The sequence below is a fragment of the Conger conger genome, chromosome 10 (assembly GCF_963514075.1).
Source record: "Conger conger chromosome 10, fConCon1.1, whole genome shotgun sequence".
NCBI lineage: Eukaryota > Metazoa > Chordata > Actinopteri > Anguilliformes > Congridae > Conger > Conger conger.
The window spans coordinates 30,760,055-30,781,485 of record NC_083769.1 but is presented as its reverse complement, the minus strand read 5'-3'; the positions used below and the strand labels follow the sequence as shown (position 1 = coordinate 30,781,485).

At 40.0% G+C, this 21,431-nt stretch overlaps 1 protein-coding gene across 1 annotated transcript; it reads left to right on the top strand.

The window, feature by feature from the left end:
* Positions 1–835: 835 nt before the first annotated feature.
* cdh26.1 (cadherin 26, tandem duplicate 1) lies at positions 836–21,231 on the top strand. The gene is made up of 18 exons (XM_061257970.1): positions 836–996; positions 3,985–4,035; positions 4,136–4,228; positions 4,321–4,476; positions 5,608–5,755; positions 6,237–6,409; positions 8,168–8,296; positions 9,019–9,204; positions 9,652–9,923; positions 10,183–10,325; positions 12,249–12,476; positions 14,858–15,079; positions 15,257–15,381; positions 16,113–16,190; positions 17,396–17,515; positions 17,917–17,979; positions 18,148–18,210; positions 19,227–21,231. Exons 1-18 carry the CDS (start codon positions 967–969, stop codon positions 19,443–19,445), a joined length of 2,499 nt encoding a protein of 832 aa, XP_061113954.1. The 5' UTR covers positions 836–966; the 3' UTR covers positions 19,446–21,231.
* The last annotated feature ends 200 nt before the right edge of the window (positions 21,232–21,431 follow it).

The window sequence follows — 21,431 nt, the reverse complement described above, 5'->3', positions numbered from 1 at the left end:
ATCAATTAATGCCAAGCAACAACGAAAGCCAGCACACCCTGCGGCTCTCCAGGACCAGGGTTGTCGACCCCTAGTCTAGAGCACCCTGCTGCGCCATAAACAATTTATTGAAGTTGTGATTAGTAGAATAGTCTCTTCCCTCTGAAGAAGTGGGCTTAATGATGCGTAGGATATGCCTACTTTGTATGTAGGTCTACATTATATTTACAAAACTTGTCTTTGCATAATTGTTCGCGTCCCTTAATTGCTACTGAAACACTTACGAAATGCGACATTAATGATCACTTCCCGAATGTTGTGCTTGTTTGGTGCTATTCTATTTCTGTGCTCCTTTCGTGGGCGGGATATAGAACGTATCTGCTATACCAGTGCGTCTTATTTGCTGATCCACATTTAGTGGAGAGCCGAGTGTTAATCATTGAGTTTACTATATGTCTAGTGATGCTTTTTTTTTTACGGATTCATTTATTTTATTGAAGGTCATTGATCCGTTCCCACGCTGGACCTTCCTGTTTATCAAATTCAGTGGTTGCACTTGCCCTATATAGTTCTGTAAATCTTGCCCAAGGCAAGGAACTATTTTCAAAGTCAATTGAAGAAACAAAAGTGTTTCGTCCGTTCCGAAATAAAATAAACTGCTTTCACCGAAAGAGAAAACAAAATTTTGGGGAGGCACCTTTCCTATGCTGTCATTATGAACAACCTACACTAATAAACACCTTGCTGTAGGGATGGGCTATCCATCTGTAAATTACAACTTCCTGGATTGCTTCCAGGCGTTTTTTGTCACCAAAGTTGAGCTGTCGGCGCCACCAGTTTGTACATTAAAACGCATTTCAGGTGAACACGAACAGTTATTCAAGTGTGAACACGGACTACACGACAGCTTGGGGTTTTTTCAGGATACCGATATATTTCGCTGGCATCGTCACACTTCACTGAGGACACAGGGATAACTTGCTTAACATGAAACGCTACGTCTTTTTACTTCTAACTGTAAGTGCCAGTGCCATATAGGCCTACACTTTTGTAACTGATATTCTGATGGAAAATATTCTCAACATTTTTACTCTAAAACGTCCACCTCTTGTTTGACTTGGCAATGTCTGCCTTTACAAGTACAATGTTTATGTATAGACTACTAGTACAGTATCAAATGTACCGTCCTTAAAAACGTGCTCTAAGGCAAGAAAAAGAAGTGTCAATTTCTTGTCTTAATACATTTAACCTAATGTTTTCAAATGTTTTGTGGATTTGTTGTTGTGTAAAGACATGGTATCTCTATGTAATGTTTATGCTAATGGAATGATCATATAGGCTATAGTTTATTCCTTTGAAAATATCCACCTTTCCCCTCATCGAGAAGTCATTCTTTGATGAAAGGGTCTGAAAAGAATACTGACAACTAATGTGAATGGAATACATTTTAATGGGCGGGCTACTATGACTGTATTGTTTCAACTGAATTAAAATACTTGTAGGGAAAATAAAATTAGACAGCAACTAATTTAGTAAAATTGCATTTATGTGTTGCATTATATCCTAATTTATTCCGTTTATGCCGTTTGAAAGCGTTAAAATGTGGTTCTATCTCTATAACCTATTTTAAGATGCCATTGCTTTAGCGACAACAGTTCCTTATTTTGTCAAATGTGGGTGGCAGAACAAATGTGGTTCTTCCTTTTTCCTTCTCGCCAAAATCAAAATCCACAGACTACACAAGGTAATGTCAGTGTCCTTTTCTCAGCAAGGGTCCAGTGAACCAAATGCATAATAATCTGTATCCAATCAAAAATAGAAAATATTTTCAGTGAGAAAGAAATCTTCCACTTCTTGAGCTTCTGCAACATTGTTTTAGTCATATTCAGAGTAATTTTGTCTTTTGGAAAACAAACCCCAAAGGGTTACCCTTCATGAGAGACCCGGATTATGCCTGTACTCAAAGGGTTCAAGAATAGGAACCATTTTATTTTGGGTATGTCATTTTCATGCTTGTGTTAAAAAAGGGGGGTGATACTTAAGGGGTTAATTGCAGATGAAATAGCAACATCCCTGCCAGCACAGCTACATAGGGCCAATGTAGGTCGTCTGTGGGCTGTTGGTCGTCTGTGGGAGGTAGTCGCAACGTAGTGTGGAGGTAGCTTTCCCAATACCAAGATGTAGTGGCTACGTCGCTTCCTGCAGAATCAGATTTGTGTCAAAATTATTAAACAAATGTTTCTGATTGAGAGCAAAGAAATAAATGTTACAAAGAAAATTGTTGATACTTCTGACACAAGTCTGATTCTAGCCGAGCAGCAGTAAGTGGCGTAGGCATACAGTAGTGTCTATCCATGTAATACTGCAATTTAGCCAGGACACCGGGGAACCCCCTACTCTTTGCAAAGTGTGCTATGGGATCTTTAATGATAGTGTAATGTCTCAACCGAAAGATGGCGTCTCCTACAGTACAGTATGGTGCATTCGGATTGTCCCACCAACACCATCACTTTCAGCAACAACTTAATTTTCCCAAGAGGTCTCCCATCCAAGTCCAAACCAAGCCCACACCTGCTTAGTTTATGAGCCGGGTGCATGGTGGCTGTTAATATCACAATGTAAGGTTACTGTACTTCACAAAGCTATTCACAGTTACATCATATGCCATTTCCCATTTTTGAAATGCAAGTCGCTTCATTGGCATGACAAGGTTGTGGTCAATAAAAAAAACCTTTTAACTCGTATCACACTGATGGCTTTAGGTTTTTCCTTGCAGCAAACTGCAGGCAGTGAATGTAATTTAGAACAGTGATTAGACCTGACCTGCACTACCTGCCAAACTTTGAAAGATAATACAAATTTAATCACCTCTTTAACGCATGCCTTGGGTTCTTTGCCTTCCTGTCCTGCACTGTTGCCGCTAGTCGGAGCTTATTGGTGCATTTTCGATAGATTCAGCGGTGGAGGCCTGCGGTGAGCTCTCTGATTTGACACTTTAAAGAGGGCATGCTTCATGTTTTTCTTCAAAATGGCAAAATGATCTTGCATGTCGCCTAAGTCTATTTTGAGTTTGGCCTGCTTTTTTCACACAGTAACTGGAGAATGAAAAGGTTGTTTTTATTAACTTCGCAATGACCTGACCCTGCATGTTTTACGTGACAGATTTTTTTGGACCCCACTTATCGCATTACAGTGAGGTTTTTTAATGTAGGCCGATTACGATTTACTGTATGCTATAGGCCTGTTGTAATTTATCATTTATTTTTGTAATTTGAGATTTTTGTAGAAGCATGTTCCTGTTGATTAGTGTTCTCTGTCTTAGGCATAACCACCCCACAAGCCTGAGGCTTAATAGACATTATGTTTTTAGATCTGACATCCAATCCATAATTTCACTGCAAGAAAAAAAAGAACAGGTGGCTGAAGCCTGCAGCTGCTGTTGCGGAAAGGGGCTGGCCACTATGTTAAATTATAAACCATTATAATAATAGACCATATGCCTACATGACATGGCACTGTTCGCCATGCAGATCCAAACAACAAGTTGTACCTGGGGTGCAGGTGAGCAGCAATATGGCAGTAGCAAGCAAATGATGCACAAGCAGCACAAGCAATGACAAGCCCAGGGAATGTCTGTTGATATAAGAAGGCGCTCCATTAATGATGTGTGCCTGTGATTGGATAGGTATTAAAAATATGTTGTGTGTATGTGATTGGTTGATTATGGAGCGTGTGTGTTTGTGAATGCAAGGCCAATCATGGGTCACCACCATTGGTCAGCTGCAATAGAGTTCCCTGGTCAAACTTGCTCTGCGCACTTTGCGACACAGTTCCCGAGACTGTATTCTTGAATAAGACCTGTTACTGGAGTATCGTATGCATAATCCCTTCATGTCTTTGCTAGGGATGCCTTTATTTTTTTCTGCATACTGTAATACTTAATTGGTTTAAATGCACATAAATATATGTGATGCTTTCCATAATTCTGCATTTCTTTGTCATCAGCTCTCTGTCACTGTGGCTGTGGAGTACAAGAGTCCTCACAGGGAAAAGAGGGTTTGTACACTGTCATTTACAAATATTGAAAAAACAAATCCTGTAAATGTTTCTGTAAATCAGTGCCAAATGCTCAAGAATGCGACTTCTCTTCTCAAAGGAGTTGCTGAGGCGTACAAAAAGACGGTGGGTTTTGTCAACCATAGAAATCTTTGAAGAAGATCAAGGCCCCTTCCCCAAAACTGCCACAAGAGTAAGTTGAGATTCAGATATCTGAAATATGAAGTATCGTTCTTTTCGATCAGGATGTAATTGATAATTAATATCCCTCTTTCCTGTCCACAGCTTTTCAATGACCAGGTAAATAACTTTGAGCTTTCATACAAAATCTCTGGTCACGGAGTTGATGAAGATCCGCTGGGGGTTCTCAGCATTGATTCAGTTACTGGCGATGTCTTTATCCATAAGCCCATAGATCGTGAGGAGTATCGCCTTTTTCATGTGAGCACCTTTTCTGATTAATGTTTTATTTCCTCTGTCTGTCTGAAAACAATTCACATGTGGTCAAAGTCCTCCCGTCGGCCGGGGCCTCTCTGTGTGGAGTTTGCATGTTCTCCCAGTGTTCACGTGGGTTTCCTCTGGGTACTCCGGTTTCCTCCCACAGTCCAAAGACATGCAGGTTAGGCTGATTGGAGAGTCTAAATTGAGTAAATAAATATGAGTGTGTGAGTGAATGGTGTGTGTGCCCTGCGATGGACTGGTGACCTGTCCAGGGTGTATTCCTGCCTTTCGCCCAATGTATGCTGGGATAGGCTCCAGCCCCCTGCGACCCTGTTCAGGATAAGCGGGTTAAGATAATGGATGGATGGATGTGCTCCAAACTGTATCAGTGTAATTTACAGCTGAACCCCCAAATTCCCAAAGAGATCCATTCAAATGCAAAGAGTTTTTAATATCACTTTTAAGAAAGTGAGATATCCAGTCTCTGGTGATGTCGATAGGTTTCGAACATCAGGAAGTCATGGCATGCAAAGGATATGCTACCAAATACAAAACATGACTATTTAATTTGACATTATGTTATTTTGTCTCAAACATTTAAATGGGGGGCTACATATAAAAAGGTCTGTAATTACTACATGGTGAAACCAAAATGTGTAGAAATACTCTTTAATAAAAGCTGGGAATCTGCACTTTGACCGCATGGGAATTGTTTGATGTTTTATGTCCTCTGTTTGTCATCATTCAGAAAAAGCAGAAAAGGACTTGTGTCCAAACTTTTGACTGGTACTATATGATGAAGAGTGTATTCAGTATTCACTTTAAGATGTTATTTAAATCATGGTATGAGTAATATATGGAGAATTGCCATTTTAATTGTGTTGCTTATGGTGACATTTTTGACGGTTTGACCATAACTACAAATTTTCGGCATTATTGGACTTGTATAAATGTACACAGTATATAAACCCAGGATGTCTGTGTAATGCTGTTGCAGTCATAAATCATAGTTCATAAATTAACAACAAAAACATTCTGTCGTAGGAAAAATAAAGGATTAAAGTGTTATTGCCAAATGTTTTAACCATTACAAACATTTAGTATTTTTTTTTATTCCCTTTAAATCAACAGATCAAATTTGATGTCTTTGACAAGAAAACTATGGAACCGGTTGACCGTCAACTTTCATTTGATGTAGAAATAATAGACATAAATGATAATGCTCCAAAGTTTGAGGAACCTCTGAAAAAAGTTAATATCAAGGAAAACCAGAAGGAAGGTGAGAAATTTGTTTTTCTACTCATAAGCTAAAGATATCTTACAGTAAGGGGAGGCATTTACTAAACAAAAAGTAAGAAAATATTCTTTCTATTTAGATTTCTCTATCTAGCAGCAACTATAGCTGCTATGCCAAAGCTCTCATGCCTAATTAAAACAAGAATCTTCCCTAAGTGTTATTTTAATAAATTGCAAGAGGGCATGTTACTTCTTTATGTAATTGTTTGCACTATAGAACTATAAGCACAATGTGAACCTGGGGCTTTTATTCTTCATGGGATGCATAGCGTAGGAAGGGTGTACAATCCTTCTAAACATGAAAAGCGGCTAATTAAGGAAAACTGCGAGTTGCAATGACAACCCAGGACCAAGTTTGAGAACCTCTGACTTATTATATGGACCATGTTTTTCAACACCCATCACTCTCTTACACACAGATTAACCATATAATTTCTCTTTTTTTGTCTCCTATTTCAAAATAGGTTTGCTCCCCATCAGTCTGTCAGCCACTGATCCAGATGAAGAGAATACAGTAAATTCTAAAATAACAATGACCATAGTTTCACAGGTACCAGCAAAGCCAAAGTTTGGGCTGACCAAAATATTGGACTCACAACAAACCCAACTGAATTTTACAGGGTGCTTTAATTATGAGGTGAGTTCACTTTTAAATAAAATGTATAGGAACAGAACTCTATTATGCTAGAGGGGGAACATGTAACGTCAATCATTATACATACTCTTATTTTTTCTTGGCTTAGATGGGTAATCTTATTCTAGATGTTTAATCACGAAGGAAGATTTCTAGTATCTAGTCTTGATTCAAGACTTTTGATTGCCTTTGTGATCTGTTATTGACCTTTATCAATAGGATGAGTTGGGCTAATGAAAGTTAGAGAAGCTATTATGAGGCTGAGAAAGATGAAAGGCAAACAGTCGGAGACTTATTTAGGCTTACGAAAATAGTTTGAGATATCATTAAGAAGAAGGAGAGCACTGACGAGCTCAGGAATTGCAAAGGATCTGGCAGGCAAAGGAAGACCTCTACAGTTGATGACCAACGTATTATCACCATAATTAATTTTTTTAAATCCACAAAAACACCTGTCCAACAGTTCGGAAACACTATTCAGGAGGCAGGTGTGCATGTGTCAGTGATTACTATCTGAACAACTACAGAAGCTTCACTGCAAGATACAAACCACAAAAACAGGATACAACTTGCAATGAAGTACCTAAAAGAGCCCACAATGTTTTTACTTGCTTTTTGATATATCAGACTTTATAGGGTTAAGGACGGTCATAGGGAAATTAGCCCTCTCCTAAGTGAGCATTATGATTCCTTCCAGGCAGGCTTGAGCTGACTGAAATCCACTGGTGTTAGCAGTGGCTAGTTTCACCACCTTATTTATCTAAATACAAACATGAGCAACATCAGTTAAAAGCTAGCTAAATGGCTTGTGTGGAAAGCAAGTATTAAAGCAGGTGTTTTACAAATCACATTAGACTGTGGTTTTCTTAGCTCATTGCTATCACACCATAGCCTGCAATGGCCAGAATCTTCTTGAGGGTGACAATGGGCGGGGTTGAGAATGTGGGCGTAGACGTTTTTTATATATAAACAAAGGGCCGCATCAATGCCTAAAATTCAGCATTTTATGTGTTCAAAGCGGGCGGCACGGATGGTGCAGTGGGTAGCACTGCTGCCTCACAGCAAGGAGGTCCTGGGTTCGAATCCCCGTCGGCCGGGGCCTCTCTGTGTGGAGTTTGCATGTTCTCCCCGTGTTCGTGTGGGTTTCCTCCGGGTACTCCGGTTTCCTCCCACAGTCTAAAGACATGCAGGCTGATTCGAGAGTCTAAATTGCCCATAGGTATGAGTGTGTGAGTGAATGGTGTGTGTGCCCTGCGATGGACTGGCGACCTGTCCAGGGTGTATTCCTGCCTTTCGCCCAATGTATGCTGGGATAGGCTCCAGCCCCCCTGCGACCCTGTTCAGGATAAGCGGGTTAAGATAATGGATGGATGGATGGATGTGTTCAAAGCAAGTTATGAATCTAGTATTGACTCTCTGGCTCCCATTTCATTCTGCTATGGACCTGACCCAGAGTATCCAACATAGTGCCTGTACTGTTGGTGTATTACCACATTTTTAAGAAATTGGACATAAGGAACCTCAAATAGCTGCCTCCCAGTTCCTTATCTCCAGTTCACTTGGGCCTAGCCCTCTTAAGTTTCCTAGGGAAAGTGCAGTTTTACAAAACCAGAGACTTGGTTAAAAAAAATTTTTTTTTAATGTATTATTATGGAGTGTGTCAAAGATCGACAAGCGTATGCAGTTTAGTAGCATTAAGTATCTATGATTTAACATTTTATGGGAATTGTGTGAATATTATCTTTTGTCCTGTTTTCATAGGAAGTAAAGGAATATAAAGTCATTGTTAAGGCAAGAGACCATGGGAACCCAGTAAGGTCTTCCACTGCAACTGTCTTAATCAATATCGAAGATTCCAACACTTACCTTCCAGAATTTACAAAAGCAAAGGTGAGACTTTTACTGTTACTTATGTGCTAGAGACTGTGAGTTCTACTGTACTAATGGACATCATTTCCATTTCAACATTGCTTGTTTCATATCCCTTTTGTGATAATTTTAGTGAAAGAGTAATACATATGGGCATATCAGTTCATTTGCAAAACTATGATGAACACCTTGATGAACACCCCCATCCTGGCCACCCTGGTAAAGGTCATTCATGCTCAACAATCAGGTGTTGTCTTCTGGATGTACATTAAATCTGCCTAGTTCTAATTTACAGAATACTGTAACTGAAGTCCAATCTTACCAAAACTCAGAGCCAGCTGTAGATTTTGGTGGTCCTAAACAAGAATGAGCTAATTTCGGACTGAGGGGGGAGGGGAGTATGATGGGGATATTGGTGATGGGAACCATTGGGGAACCAGTGCTACAATAATATCATGGCTAAAGCTATTCACGTCCTCTGAATACTGCTAAATTGAAATGTCTGGTTACGGCCTGAAACAAATGCATAGAGCATTTATGTCAACAGCGGGCTCTGCTCAAACTACAAAAACTGTGAAGGATGAAGGATATGAAGCAACTCCTTTTGTCTACTGATATATTTTCACTATCCATTTCATGATGAGAAAAATAATATTTAAATGTAAAAATAAATATAAACATAAAACATGCATGATGCTATGATATCTTAAAGGCAAAATAAATGCTATCATTTTTCCCCACAGCATGAGACTGAAGTGATTGAGATGTCTCAGAACACAGTTGTCATGAGATTGGCAGTGACGGATAAAGACACACCCCAAACACCTGGATGGAGAGCCGTATATACAATCCTCAAGGGCAACGAAGCTGGAAACTACAAGATCGAGACAGACCCAGAGACCAATGAAGGAATCCTAACACTCATTAAGGTTAGCCTACTGCATAGCCTCCTGCACCATTCGGGAGTTTATTGTGATGAATAGATTTCTGAAGAATGATATACTTGAAAAGGTTTTACATTATTTTTTTTGAAATAATAACAACAAGATTTTCAATAATGCAAGAACCACTCATACAAGTAGAGTCCTGAGCTCAGAGCATAACAAAAACAGCAATAAAGGCCAGTGACAAAGCAGGCACATTCACCAACAAAGAGGTCACTGGTAGTCCGTATTACTGGCCCACTGAGCAGGACCATCGACATTAAAACCATTACAGTAAGTCCCAGGTCCTTGGAAATGGCCGCCATCATAAAATGCTTATACAAAGTGAAATTATAAATATACCAGTTCACCAATGCTCAGTAATGGAACCACATTAATATTGTCCTTTATCTTTAAAGAGTCCATTAATGTGAAAGCAAACCTGTTTTTCAGGCAAAGGATTACGAGGTGACAACAAAGACCAATCTGGAAATCATGGTGGAGAACGAAGAGCCATTGTTTGTATGTAGTCCCAAGGGTGGTAATGGGGCAGTGGTACCAGCTCCCAATACTGCAAGCGTAACCGTTACTGTGATCGATGTCAACGATGCACCTGAGTTCACCGAGGGCGAGACTAAAATATTTGAAAAAGAGGAAGAGGAACCTGGCAAGGTGCTTTACACGCCCACGGTCACCGACGTGGACTCAGATGTCAGTGCAATCAGGTGTGTTTTCACTCTTATTTTAGAGGGGTCTTTATGGTCAAATTCAGGTTTTATGACTATTTTATGTACTGTATAAAAGACAGAAATCTGAAGTATAGACATACTACGATGCCTAAATATCATGTTTATGTTTAATGAGTCATCATACAGTTTATGTTTAATGATTATGATTGAAATGGCTGTTGATATATTAATGATTTGATGTATCGTATTGCCTGTAATGTTTCTGAATCTGTTCATTTCTTTCTGATGTGATTAGGTATGTATTAGCACGGGATCCAGCAAAGTGGATGAAGATTGACCCAAAAACTGGAGTTGTCACATCCAAAGAGAAGATGGATCGTGAATCGCGTCATGTCGTCGATGGCATTTACACGGTCGTTGTCCATGCTATTGATAATGGTAAGCATCTTAGTGATGTTTTTTGTTTTCTGCACCATTCTCTGCAAAACTCCCAGGAGATCTGTAGTTTCTTCAATCATTCCCTGGTCAGCGTCACTTAGATCACATTTTTTCCCCATTCTGATGGCTGATGTGAATATTAACTGAATGTTCACTCCTGACCCATATCTGCATGATTGTATGCATTGCACAGCTGCCACACAATTGGCTGATTAGATAATTGCATGTGTAAGTCGGTGTACAGGTGTTCCAAGTGCTCTGTGAGTGTATTTGATCAATTTTGTTGTATGCAAAATAATGCTGGAAAACAGGGGGATGAAGCAAAAGCCACAGAAAACCCATAACTAACAGTAACTGCACTCTGGATATTAACATAGGAGTGGCCATCCATCCATCCATTATCTTAACCCGCTTATCCTGAACAGGGTCGCAGGGGGGCTGGAGCCTATCCCAGCATACATTGGGCGAAAGGCAGGAATACACCCTGGACAGGTCGCCAGTCCATCGCAGGGCGCACACACACCATTCACTCACACACTCATACCTATGGGCAATTTAGACTCTCCAATCAGCCTAACCTGCATGTCTTTGGACTGTGGGAGGAAACCGGAGTACCCGGAGGAAACCCACGCAGACACTGGGAGAACATGCAAACTCCGCACAGAGAGGCCCCGGCCGGCAGGGATTCGAACCCAGGACCTCCTTGCTGTGAGGCGGCAGTGCTACCCACAGCACCATCCATGCTGCCCCATAGGAGTGGCCATGACCATTAAATGAAAAAAGAAAAAATGTGAAAAATTAGATTCTGTGTTTAATGAGGCATAGAATGTTTAGGATTCCCCAATATATTGGAAACATTCTTTTGAGATTCCATGTTGACATGATTGCATGACACAATTTCTGCAAATTTGTCAGCTGCACATTCATGGTGCAAATCTCACGTTCTACCACATCCCAAAGGTGTTCTATTGAATTCAGATCTGGTGACTGGGAAGGCCACTGAAGAACATTGAACTCATTGTCTTTCATGAAAATTGTTTGATTTGTGACATGGTGCATTATCATGCTGTAAGTAACCATTACACCAACAGCCTGGACTGTTGACACAAGGCAGGTTGGGTCCATGGATTCATGCTGTTGGCACCCTACCATTTGTATGCCTCAGCAGAGATTTATCTGACCAGGTTAAGTTTTTCCAGTCTGTAACTGTCCAGTTTTTTGCCGCACACTGGATGTTTTTTTGCTGCATCATGAGACAGTTGTGCATGAAAATCCCAGGAGATCAACAGTTACAGAAATTCTCATATCAGCCCCTCTGGCATCAACAATCATGCCATGGTCAAAATCACTGAGATCACTTTTTTTTTCCATTCTGATGGTTTATATGAACAGTAATTGAAACTCCTGACCCATATCTGCATGATTGTATGCACTGCACTGCTGCCACACAGTTGGCCAATTAGATAATCGCATGAGGAAGTAGTTGTACAATGTAGGTGTTCCTAATAACATGCTCAGTGAGTGTATATTTTACATACTTTATTTATATGTACATGCATGATATTTTAACTTGACTTTATATCATTAATTTCAATCTCAAATCTAGATTTCCATAAAATGACAGTTTGGAATCATTGTCATCAGTACTGCAACAGGTTGCCCTGTTTGTTCCACGTTTTTGTGCCAGATAAAAAGCATATAAATTTCAAGCCAGAACTCACATACCACAGAATTAAATGGTGTAGACATACTTTTCAATGATACTCTACCACAAGCATGAATCTATTACATCTCCATTTAAGTCACCAAAACCATGGATGCAAACAGGACAAAAGCATGTGTGGAAATTCTTCATGTACTGTATCATATAGGTCAGGCCCTATATGAATATCACTAGATGAACCAGTGTTCTTTGAATTACAGGAGAGCCACCCGGGACTGGTACTGGTACCTTGCTGATCCACCTCAGTGACAGCAATGACAATTCACCTGTCCTGGTGAAGAATGACACCTATATGTGCGGGTACAAGGACAGAAGTATCGATATCCAAGCAGAAGATGCCGACGGGACTCCGTTTGCGGGGCCCTTCATTTTCTCATTGCGGGGTGAAGAGTCACTGAAGAAACAATGGAAGCTGGATCCTGATTTAGGTAAGCAATCTGGCTCCTGGTAGAGAGCACCCTTTTTCAGCTCTGAATATATGACAGAGAAACTCCCCAGTAGTCTTAATGCTAACCAAGGGATATGTGACGCCACGTAGCAAAGGGGGTAATATCGCGCAGTCCTCAGTTTTACAGAGTACTGCATCACATTCGATTTTGGTCAAAAAACTTCCTTCCAGATTGGGCTAACGTAAACTCACCATGTTCCGAACAGAACAGCGGTCGAACTTCCACCAGAAATGAACGTCCAATCAATGGTAATTTGGTCATGTGGTTTACGATTATTGTTGCTTATTGACTATCCCAGACACTAAAACACTGATTTATGTCAATTGGACCAATAGCCTTTTGACAAAAGATTGCACAACATCCATGTTCGGAAGACCGTGTTTTCTATTCTATTCACTGTTATTCAGGCTGATTCATATAGGCCTGCTGGTGCTGTAGTCTCTCATTAGCAACAGCTTCCCCACCACAATGTCACAGTGGATCACCATTATCATTTCACTGTATGCTAAAATCATCCCATCTACTCACCAGTTTATTTTGTAAGCAGCCACTTCCCTGTGTTCTGTTCGGAGCATAGTGAGTCTAAGTTAGGCTGCAGCCTACATGACAACATTTATTTAGGATAAAATACCTAGCCCATTGTTTCTTCTTATCTACCTTAATTATATGGATTGCAACACGATGAATTCAATACCTCCCTCCTTTCATGGCTTTTCCTAAATACATGTGTTTTTAAAATGAAAAATCATGAAAGAAATGCAGACAGTTTGCGAATGGGTAGGCTGTGCTGTTCCGCAACGTAATAGCAGAAACATTGAAGCTAATTGTGTGAATTGCGCTGTTGAAAGTGATTTTTCACATAAAATCAATCACTCAAAATGCATTCACTGCCCTGGGCCTAGTGAGGAAGATGTTGAAGATAGGTGGGATTAATAATGTAAAATCGAACCACATTTATTATTATTATTTTTTAAATACAGTGGTGTCATGTTCCAGTTTATTCTCCTTCACTTGTTCCTGGTTGTGTGCAGACACCATTGCTGAAAGAATTTTCTACACATCAATATACAATTTTTTTTTAAATTTAGTTTATTTCAGCAAACATAGGCTAACTCTTACCCATGCCATTAAGCCAGCTACCATTTGTTGCTGGAGATCAGATTCTTCAAGCCAGCAGCAAGCCTTAACATGATGCTGCTGAACTTCTCACTTGGGTATCCAGCCACAATGTGCTGTCCGTAATATTGGTAACGCTCTGTACCTAGTTATGTAGAAATAATGCCCTTGGCTACAGTTACATTACTCTTCTATGAGTCTTGAATCACAGAGGCGAGGCTGCAGCTGATGACAAATATTGTGAAACATATGCTTTTGCATATGGAAATTTGGCAAGCTAGTTGGAAATGTGCTGGCTATGTTTGTGTACCCAAGCACTCGGCCTAACCGAAACAGCGGATGCAAACAGTAGCACAATACTCACACTAACCTCACACCTCCACTGCTGCCTTCTGATCAGAACAAGAACAAAAGAACACAATCTCACAAATAGCGAAAGCCATTTAAAAAGCTCACAGAAATTTCATTTTGCGGGGGACTAATGAAACCCGAACTGGGATCCGAACACGAGAGCTGGCATTGAATTGTCAAATGTGGATTCAAATCAAATGTGGCCTGGTGTGATCGGATTTTCAAATTCCAATACCAGGAATCACATGAAAAGGCTGGTGTAACTGTAGCCTTACACTTCTGACCAACAGGCCACTTGGCCAGATCTAATATGCTATAAATAACTAAGGAATTATTAACAATGTGGTAAGACTTCTTTTGCCAGTGAGTTTTTGTAACATTCATGCCACCTTAATAAGCACTACACAATTAATTATATTAGTTGTCATAAGCATAACATTTATAACCGTCGTGTAGCAGCTGATCTTTGTGGGATCTTTGTGTGATTTGATTTAATTACTGTATGTAGTATAATTATGTTTATCATATGCTTCATAATCTTGAGTGAGTTTTCATTAGCAGGTTTTTTAATTATAAAAATTGAAAGTAGATCTATGAATGTAGTTACCAAATTATTTTCATCTATGTGTCCTTGTTTTAAACTCAAGAGCTGAAATCTGAGCACAGTCCTTCTCTTTGAATTTGCATTCACAGCCTACTTGAAAATCTGTCTACATATGTTAGGCCTCACTATAAATACTGAATAACTCTTTAAGGTTAAACGTGTCTGTGCAGGTTTACATCCACACAAACCTGAATCTATTATGCAAATAAAAAAGTAAGTAAACTGGGTATATTATTGCAGAGGTGTTTCTGACCACTTGATTTCTTCCATTGTTTTGATTCTATGGCAGGAGAGAAGGCTACCCTGAAGAGCATTAAGTTCCTGCCCCTTGGGACCTATACGGTTCCACTAACAATTCAGGACCAGCAGGGGAAAGCGGCCGATCAAGACCTCCAGGTAGCAGTGTGTGACTGCGGGGATGGGACCGAGTGCAAGGGTCTGAAGGAAAAATCATCGGTGCTGGGAGGAGCGGCCATTGCGACTATATTTGCTGGCATTCTGGGATTCTTCCGTAAGTCATGTAATCAAATCATTTGTAGTTTGGGCCTTACCTTTTATCATAGCCTGTATATTAGAAAATAGCTGAAAGAATCTGCCAGGAGTCAGGGTAAAGAAGAGGTGATACCCAAGTCTTCTTGCTTGTTTATGATAAATCTGTTGTCAATCCCTTCTCCCTCTTTTTTGCCAGTTCTTTTGTGCCTGTGTCTGGCTTGTGACTGCAAAGGAGATCAACATAAACCCCTGGACTTCCAGGAAGATGGAAACCAAACGCTGATCAAATATAATGAAGAGGGTGGTGGCTCTGCATATAAGGTGAGACTGAACTGGTTCTATCAATACATTACATTGCATTACATTGCAGGTGTTTGGCAGATGCTTATCCAGAGTGACGTACAACAAACTGAACTACAAAAAACAGCTTACATATCCAGTCTGCCCAGTCTGCGCTCGAAGGTGGTCAGAGTCTCTGCTGTTCTGACATCCGCAGGAAGGTCATTCTACCACCAAAATAAGTAAATAAAATGGAATGCAATGGTACCTATTACGATGTAGTTCTGCTTTATATGAGACTCTTCATGAGTACTAGTCTAAAATAAGAGATGGTGGAGCACACTGAGAAATCCACTCTGTTTAATGGATGTTTTGGCGTCAAACGACATCTTCCTCAGAGTGGGGCGACATGGCTCAGCTCAGTAAGAGCAGTCGTCTGGCAGTCGGAGGGTTGCCGGTTCGATCCCCCGCCCGGGCTGTGTCGAAGTGTCCCTGAGCAAGACACCCAACCCCCAAATGCTCCTGATGAGCTGGTTGTGGCCTTGCACGGCAGCCAATCGCCGTTGGTGTGTGAGTGTGTGTATGAATGGGTGAATGGAGAGGCATCAATTGTACAGCGCTTTGGATAAAGGCGCTATATAAATGCCTGCCATTTACCATTTGCTTACCATGTAGTCCCGTATTGTTTGTATGAGGTAAATGTGTGGAGACTTTCCAGTGGTGGATGTGTTGTTACACTTTAAATACATGGATGTTGATCCTCTTTCATATAGACTGTGCCTGTGCCCCCATATCTCTTGACCCCTACAAGCATCCATGCGGTCGACGGAGTGAAACAAGCCAGCATACCGGTAGGTTTAGAGGATACCCGATCTTTTAAATCACTTATAGATCTGACTGATACATTGGAAATGTATAAATACTGCACAGTGATATTACCGTGAGTTACAAAACTGTAACTAACCTGGCTTACTACAAGATTACCTCTTGCATCAGACGTGTTTTAATATCCTAGAGTAGGCTTGATATCAGCTTCCCTGAGCTTTCCTCAGCCCTTGTTTACTTTAGTGAACATGCTACTCTGTATGACTAATTGTACTCAGGGTGGTGCTAAACCACATCTGACATTCTACACTTACAATAATGAGCCTCAAGGTTTTATCTGTGCAGTGTGTTGCACGATCTGCATCAGCTTGACAAACGAGATGAACAGAACTGTTTCTGTCACATGTGCAGACATGGCTGTCTCCACCTACTTTTGGAACTGGCATTCTTCTCTTTTGCTTGTGACAATGGCATCTTATCCAAATGGATGAATGTCATGAGGTATTAACATACCCTCAGTAAGCATGTTATTATGTATTTATTAGACTTATTTTTCTGCTGCTGTAGCCTATCCACTTAAAGGTTTGCCACATTGTGTGTTCAGAGATGCTCTTCTGCATACCTGTTGTAATGCGCTGTTGTAATGCGTGGTTATTTGCATTACTGTCACCCTCCCGCCAGTCTGGCCCTTCTCCTCTGACCTCTCTCATTAACAAGGTGTTTCTGCCCGCAAAATTGCTGCTCACTGGATGTTTCTTGTTTTTCACACAATTCTAGAGACTGTTGTGCATGACAGGAAATCAGCAGTTTCTGAGATCTTCTGAGATCATTTGGTCTGAAAAACTGCTGAACCTCTCGCATGCTTGTATGCATTTAGTTGCTGCCACATGATTCGCTGATTAAATATTTGCAATAACAAGCTTGTGTACAGGTGTACCTAAGAAAGTGCTCCATGAGTGTATGTGTTGTACTGAGCTGGAGCTGAATTAAAGTATTAAAGTGTGATTGATGTCACTTGTGTTTTTTAATCCCATGTATTTACGCAGTCCCAAACTCATTGCCTTGCAGCGATTACTTATGACACTTTTGGCCTCTGATTGAAAACTTTCTGAAGCATTACAGTCCATAAACCAGGACTCAAGGAATCAAGGGCCTTCTTGAGCTGAAAAGGAAAATGGGTCAGCACAGACAGCTGGCAGTCATACAATTGTCTTTCTTGTCTTCCACACAGCTCACCCAAATGTCTGCCAGTTTCCAGCGCAGTGAACACAACGGGACTCTGAAAAGCCAAGGGATGGGAATTGGGACAGGCATGGGCATGGGCATGGGCATGGGCATGGGCATGGACCCGGTACGTGCCCTGCATTTCAGATGAAAGGAGAGACATGATGAGTGTTGAAGCTATATGATTAATTCCTGGATAGATAATGCCATTTGTACTTAGCTAAGCCAAGAGAGCTAAGACTGTTCTCTGGCGGGAAGGGGGAAGCAGGATGCCTTTGCAAACTGTCCTGAACCTGTAAATACCATCCACTTATCTGTCCTTCCATTGATATACTACTGCGTATTGTTGTGTACATTTAATGAATATTGCACTTTCGTGGAGGTAATGGCCCTTTTATGTACCTCCATCATTTATTGAGGTAGCTGACCCCAGCTTTGAATGAATGTAACAAATGTTTATCAGCTAGATGGACAAAGGGGCCAGCAAAACACATGTTGAAACGTGCCGGCTTCTTTAATACTTTTTAGCACACATATGAAGGCATGGAGACCATGGAGTCAAACTGGAGTACCAGGAAAAGCACTACCAGAGTGAGTGTTGCTTTAGTAGACATTTTGAAAAACAAATTTTGATCTCTTATTAGTTAGCGCTCTACATTTAACACATTGCACATTTAACAGATATGCTTTGTATCATATCTGAATGACTGTTTCCTTGAGTATGGTTCCATTATGAGTACTCCATTGTGTTATTTTCAGATGAAACACACCCAGTCACAAAAACTGATGTCAAATGGGACGGTCTCAGAACTGATTGGAAGGGTAGGTAACCCCCATATGCTGTTGCTGTGCAACACCCCCTCGTATTGTGGCCTTACTGAAAACAGTCGCCTGTAATTAGGCTCTTGACTCCAGAGGTGGAGTTTTCTTCTGTCCTTATTGTCAACTTGTTAAGACCATAGCTAAGCCCATATGACATGTGAACAAAAATGTTGTTTATGCTGTGACATAGTAATAGGCTTGTAGGAGTGTAGCATAGAAACACTCACATCAAATTATAGGTATTTTCAATCTTTGAAAATAGTGTTGTAAAACATTACCCTTAACACTCATTCAATTAGCATGTGCCCTTGAAATTAAAGAAAAAAGAATGAAAAACTATAAAAAGTATGCCAAAGCATAGTTGCTTACAATAATCATATTTTTTATTGGCTATGACATCCAGACAGAGCTGATAGCAAAACAGTGGATTGAGTATCAAGTCAGCTTTGATGAAAAGGGGAAAGGGAAAAGCCCGTGAGTCACTATTGTTATATGCATGCAGGAGCAATACTTCGCCTGGTGATATTTCGCCCTAAAGCATATTTACTTGTCCAAACAATCACGGAATGGAGAAGAGGTCCCGCCTATGCCTCTAGTTTTTAAAAATGAATTTAATTATTTTATCTTTGGAAAATTTGACCTTGTTTTACCGGTCAGATTACTAAGATGATTTGAGAAGCAAGTGCCGCTCTAACTCCATCTATAGGCCACAAGTGTAAACACAGACTTCCAATTGAGGAAAACAGTACTGCATTTAAAAGAAAGCTAACCCGGTCCACATCAAAGTCAGGCTGCCTTAAGGCAGCTTCAGAAAATAGCTATTCAACTTAAAACTGAATCTCTATAACACAACCAATGAACTAGAGGTGTTTATTCTTGGAAGAAAACCGGTGAAACTTTACACACATCTCTAGTCATTGTTAAAATGTGAAGAAGGTAAACTGAAATCAAATGAAATGCAAATAAGGACACGATTGATGTTGTTCCTGGTTTTTGGGTGATCTGTGGTTTTTCAGAGGCTTTTCAATCAGAAGGAGGATATGCTGGATTTCCCTGGATACCACCCCCAGATGTATGCCTACGAAGGCTCAGGTAGTAGATGCCAGTCCCTGGATGAGCTGTCGCTAAGCAACTGTGGGGACAACTTGGATTTCCTGCAGCACCTGGGCCCTAAGTTTAACACGCTGGATGGAATTTGCCACCAGGCGATCAAGGAGAAAAACGTGAAGGTGTAAAGAAAAGAAAAGAAAAGAGAAAGAGCATGGCTTCATTTATCTCCTTCTTTCTATCATCCAGTAAGAGCTCCTTGACAGAGTAAAAGCATCTGCTTGGATTTCTGAAGACAACGTTTTCCATTGTTATTTGTTGAACAATGTCCTTGAAACCTAAAAAAACAACAAATACTAACAACAAATGACATGGACTAAAGCTGCCTGTCATCCTTTTGGGCACTGTGCTAAAGAAAATAATATGCCTGACCCTTTTGCTCATGTTTTTGTTTAATATACTCAACAAATAGCTGCATTTTATGGAATATGATGGCACATAACTGTTTTTTTAATCATAACAAATATCTCAGCATAACTAGCCTGTCTTTCAAAGCCAACAGAGCTTTCTGAGATGTGATGTTTGTAAATGTATACAAATTCATGTTATAGTTACATAAACATTATGGCGAATTAACAAAAGTATATTTAGTGTATCAATAAGGCAAAATGAGCCATAATGTAATAAATAGGAGGAGATCAGTTTCATCTTCAACATTTCAAAGACAGCCTCAACCCTAACCCAGAGCATGACAAATAACAATGCAGTTTGACTGGCTGTCCAACCCTGCATAGCTTCTGATTTATTTTAGTAGCTTCATTTAAGCAACTAGCCCAGATACAGGAACAACACATACACTACATATTTGCTGATTATGCTCCACCTATGCAACTTCTCAGGGTGTGTACTGTACCATGATTAAGGGTGCACAGCAGTACCCTAGCTGCCCAATCTGTTAGAATGCCTGGCTTAATTGTGATGATGCATAAGTGAATAATAACATTGGCTAATCATAATCGGTAATGCACACATTAAAGCTAATTAGGAGGTGACACCATTTAATATGATTAGATTCTTTCACACGATTCGCAATTGTAATTGAATCACAGAATCAGGGTAGAGCACAGCTTTACCATTGATTGTTATGTCCTGGGAAAATATTCATCAAAGCATTTTTGCCTGCCTTGCAAAGAATGCAATGTAGAGAACAGCTTATTATCCATATGATAATATCATAATGACCTTGATTCTCATTGTTACGTATGTGTGTAAATAGTAGATACAGTATATTATGAACACTATGACAAAAGACGACAGGAGCAACATGCTCATATTGTCAGGTGTGCTTTTAGTGGGGTTGGTGAAGGGTATTGGTGGATGATGGGTTTTACTCTATGATTTGTACAATATAGAGGTTCAGTTCTTGTTACTGTGGTTTGTGCAATAGACAATAGAGACAGTAATATGTTGGTTTTGCTCAGAAATACCTGTGCATTTTATTCCTCGCATGAACATGAGTTCAGTACACAGTGTTCAGTAGTTTCGGAACCTGCTATCAGCATGGTCAATGAGTTATCTCTCTGTTTAAACAAGGTAGTTCTTTTATTCATACACATTGTTCTTTCCAGTTGGGGTGAACCTATTTTTAATGAAATGTCAGCACATTCTATTATGTCACATTGGCAAAATGTTCAAAGACGGACAGTGTTAGCCATAAACAGGACTTTCAAGAGTTGAGTTAATGCTGGGAATGTAGGCAGAATTACAAATATGTCGCTGTTGAGTATGTGTATGAAGAGCTTAAGCGTTGTGACTAATGGGAAAGTCACACACTAACTGACATGACATACAACCATATTAACTCTTAAAATTGATTATGTTCAATAGTATAAGAAAAGTGAGAATTGACAGTATTTTTTCATGTTTATTTGGTTGTTTGCATGATAATGCAATAAAGATATCTGACTTCTTAAAGTTTGCAATACTTCCTTGAGTAAATATACTGTAACAAGTTAAAATCTAGGACAATAGTAAATTAAATTGTGAACACAACATTAAAGGGCAGACTGTCAGCTGTAATTTCTGCAAATTTACATCCATATTTGATTATCCGTGTAGGAACTGCTATCTTTCTTGTACATATTCCCCACATTTTGAGGAACTAAGAATAATAG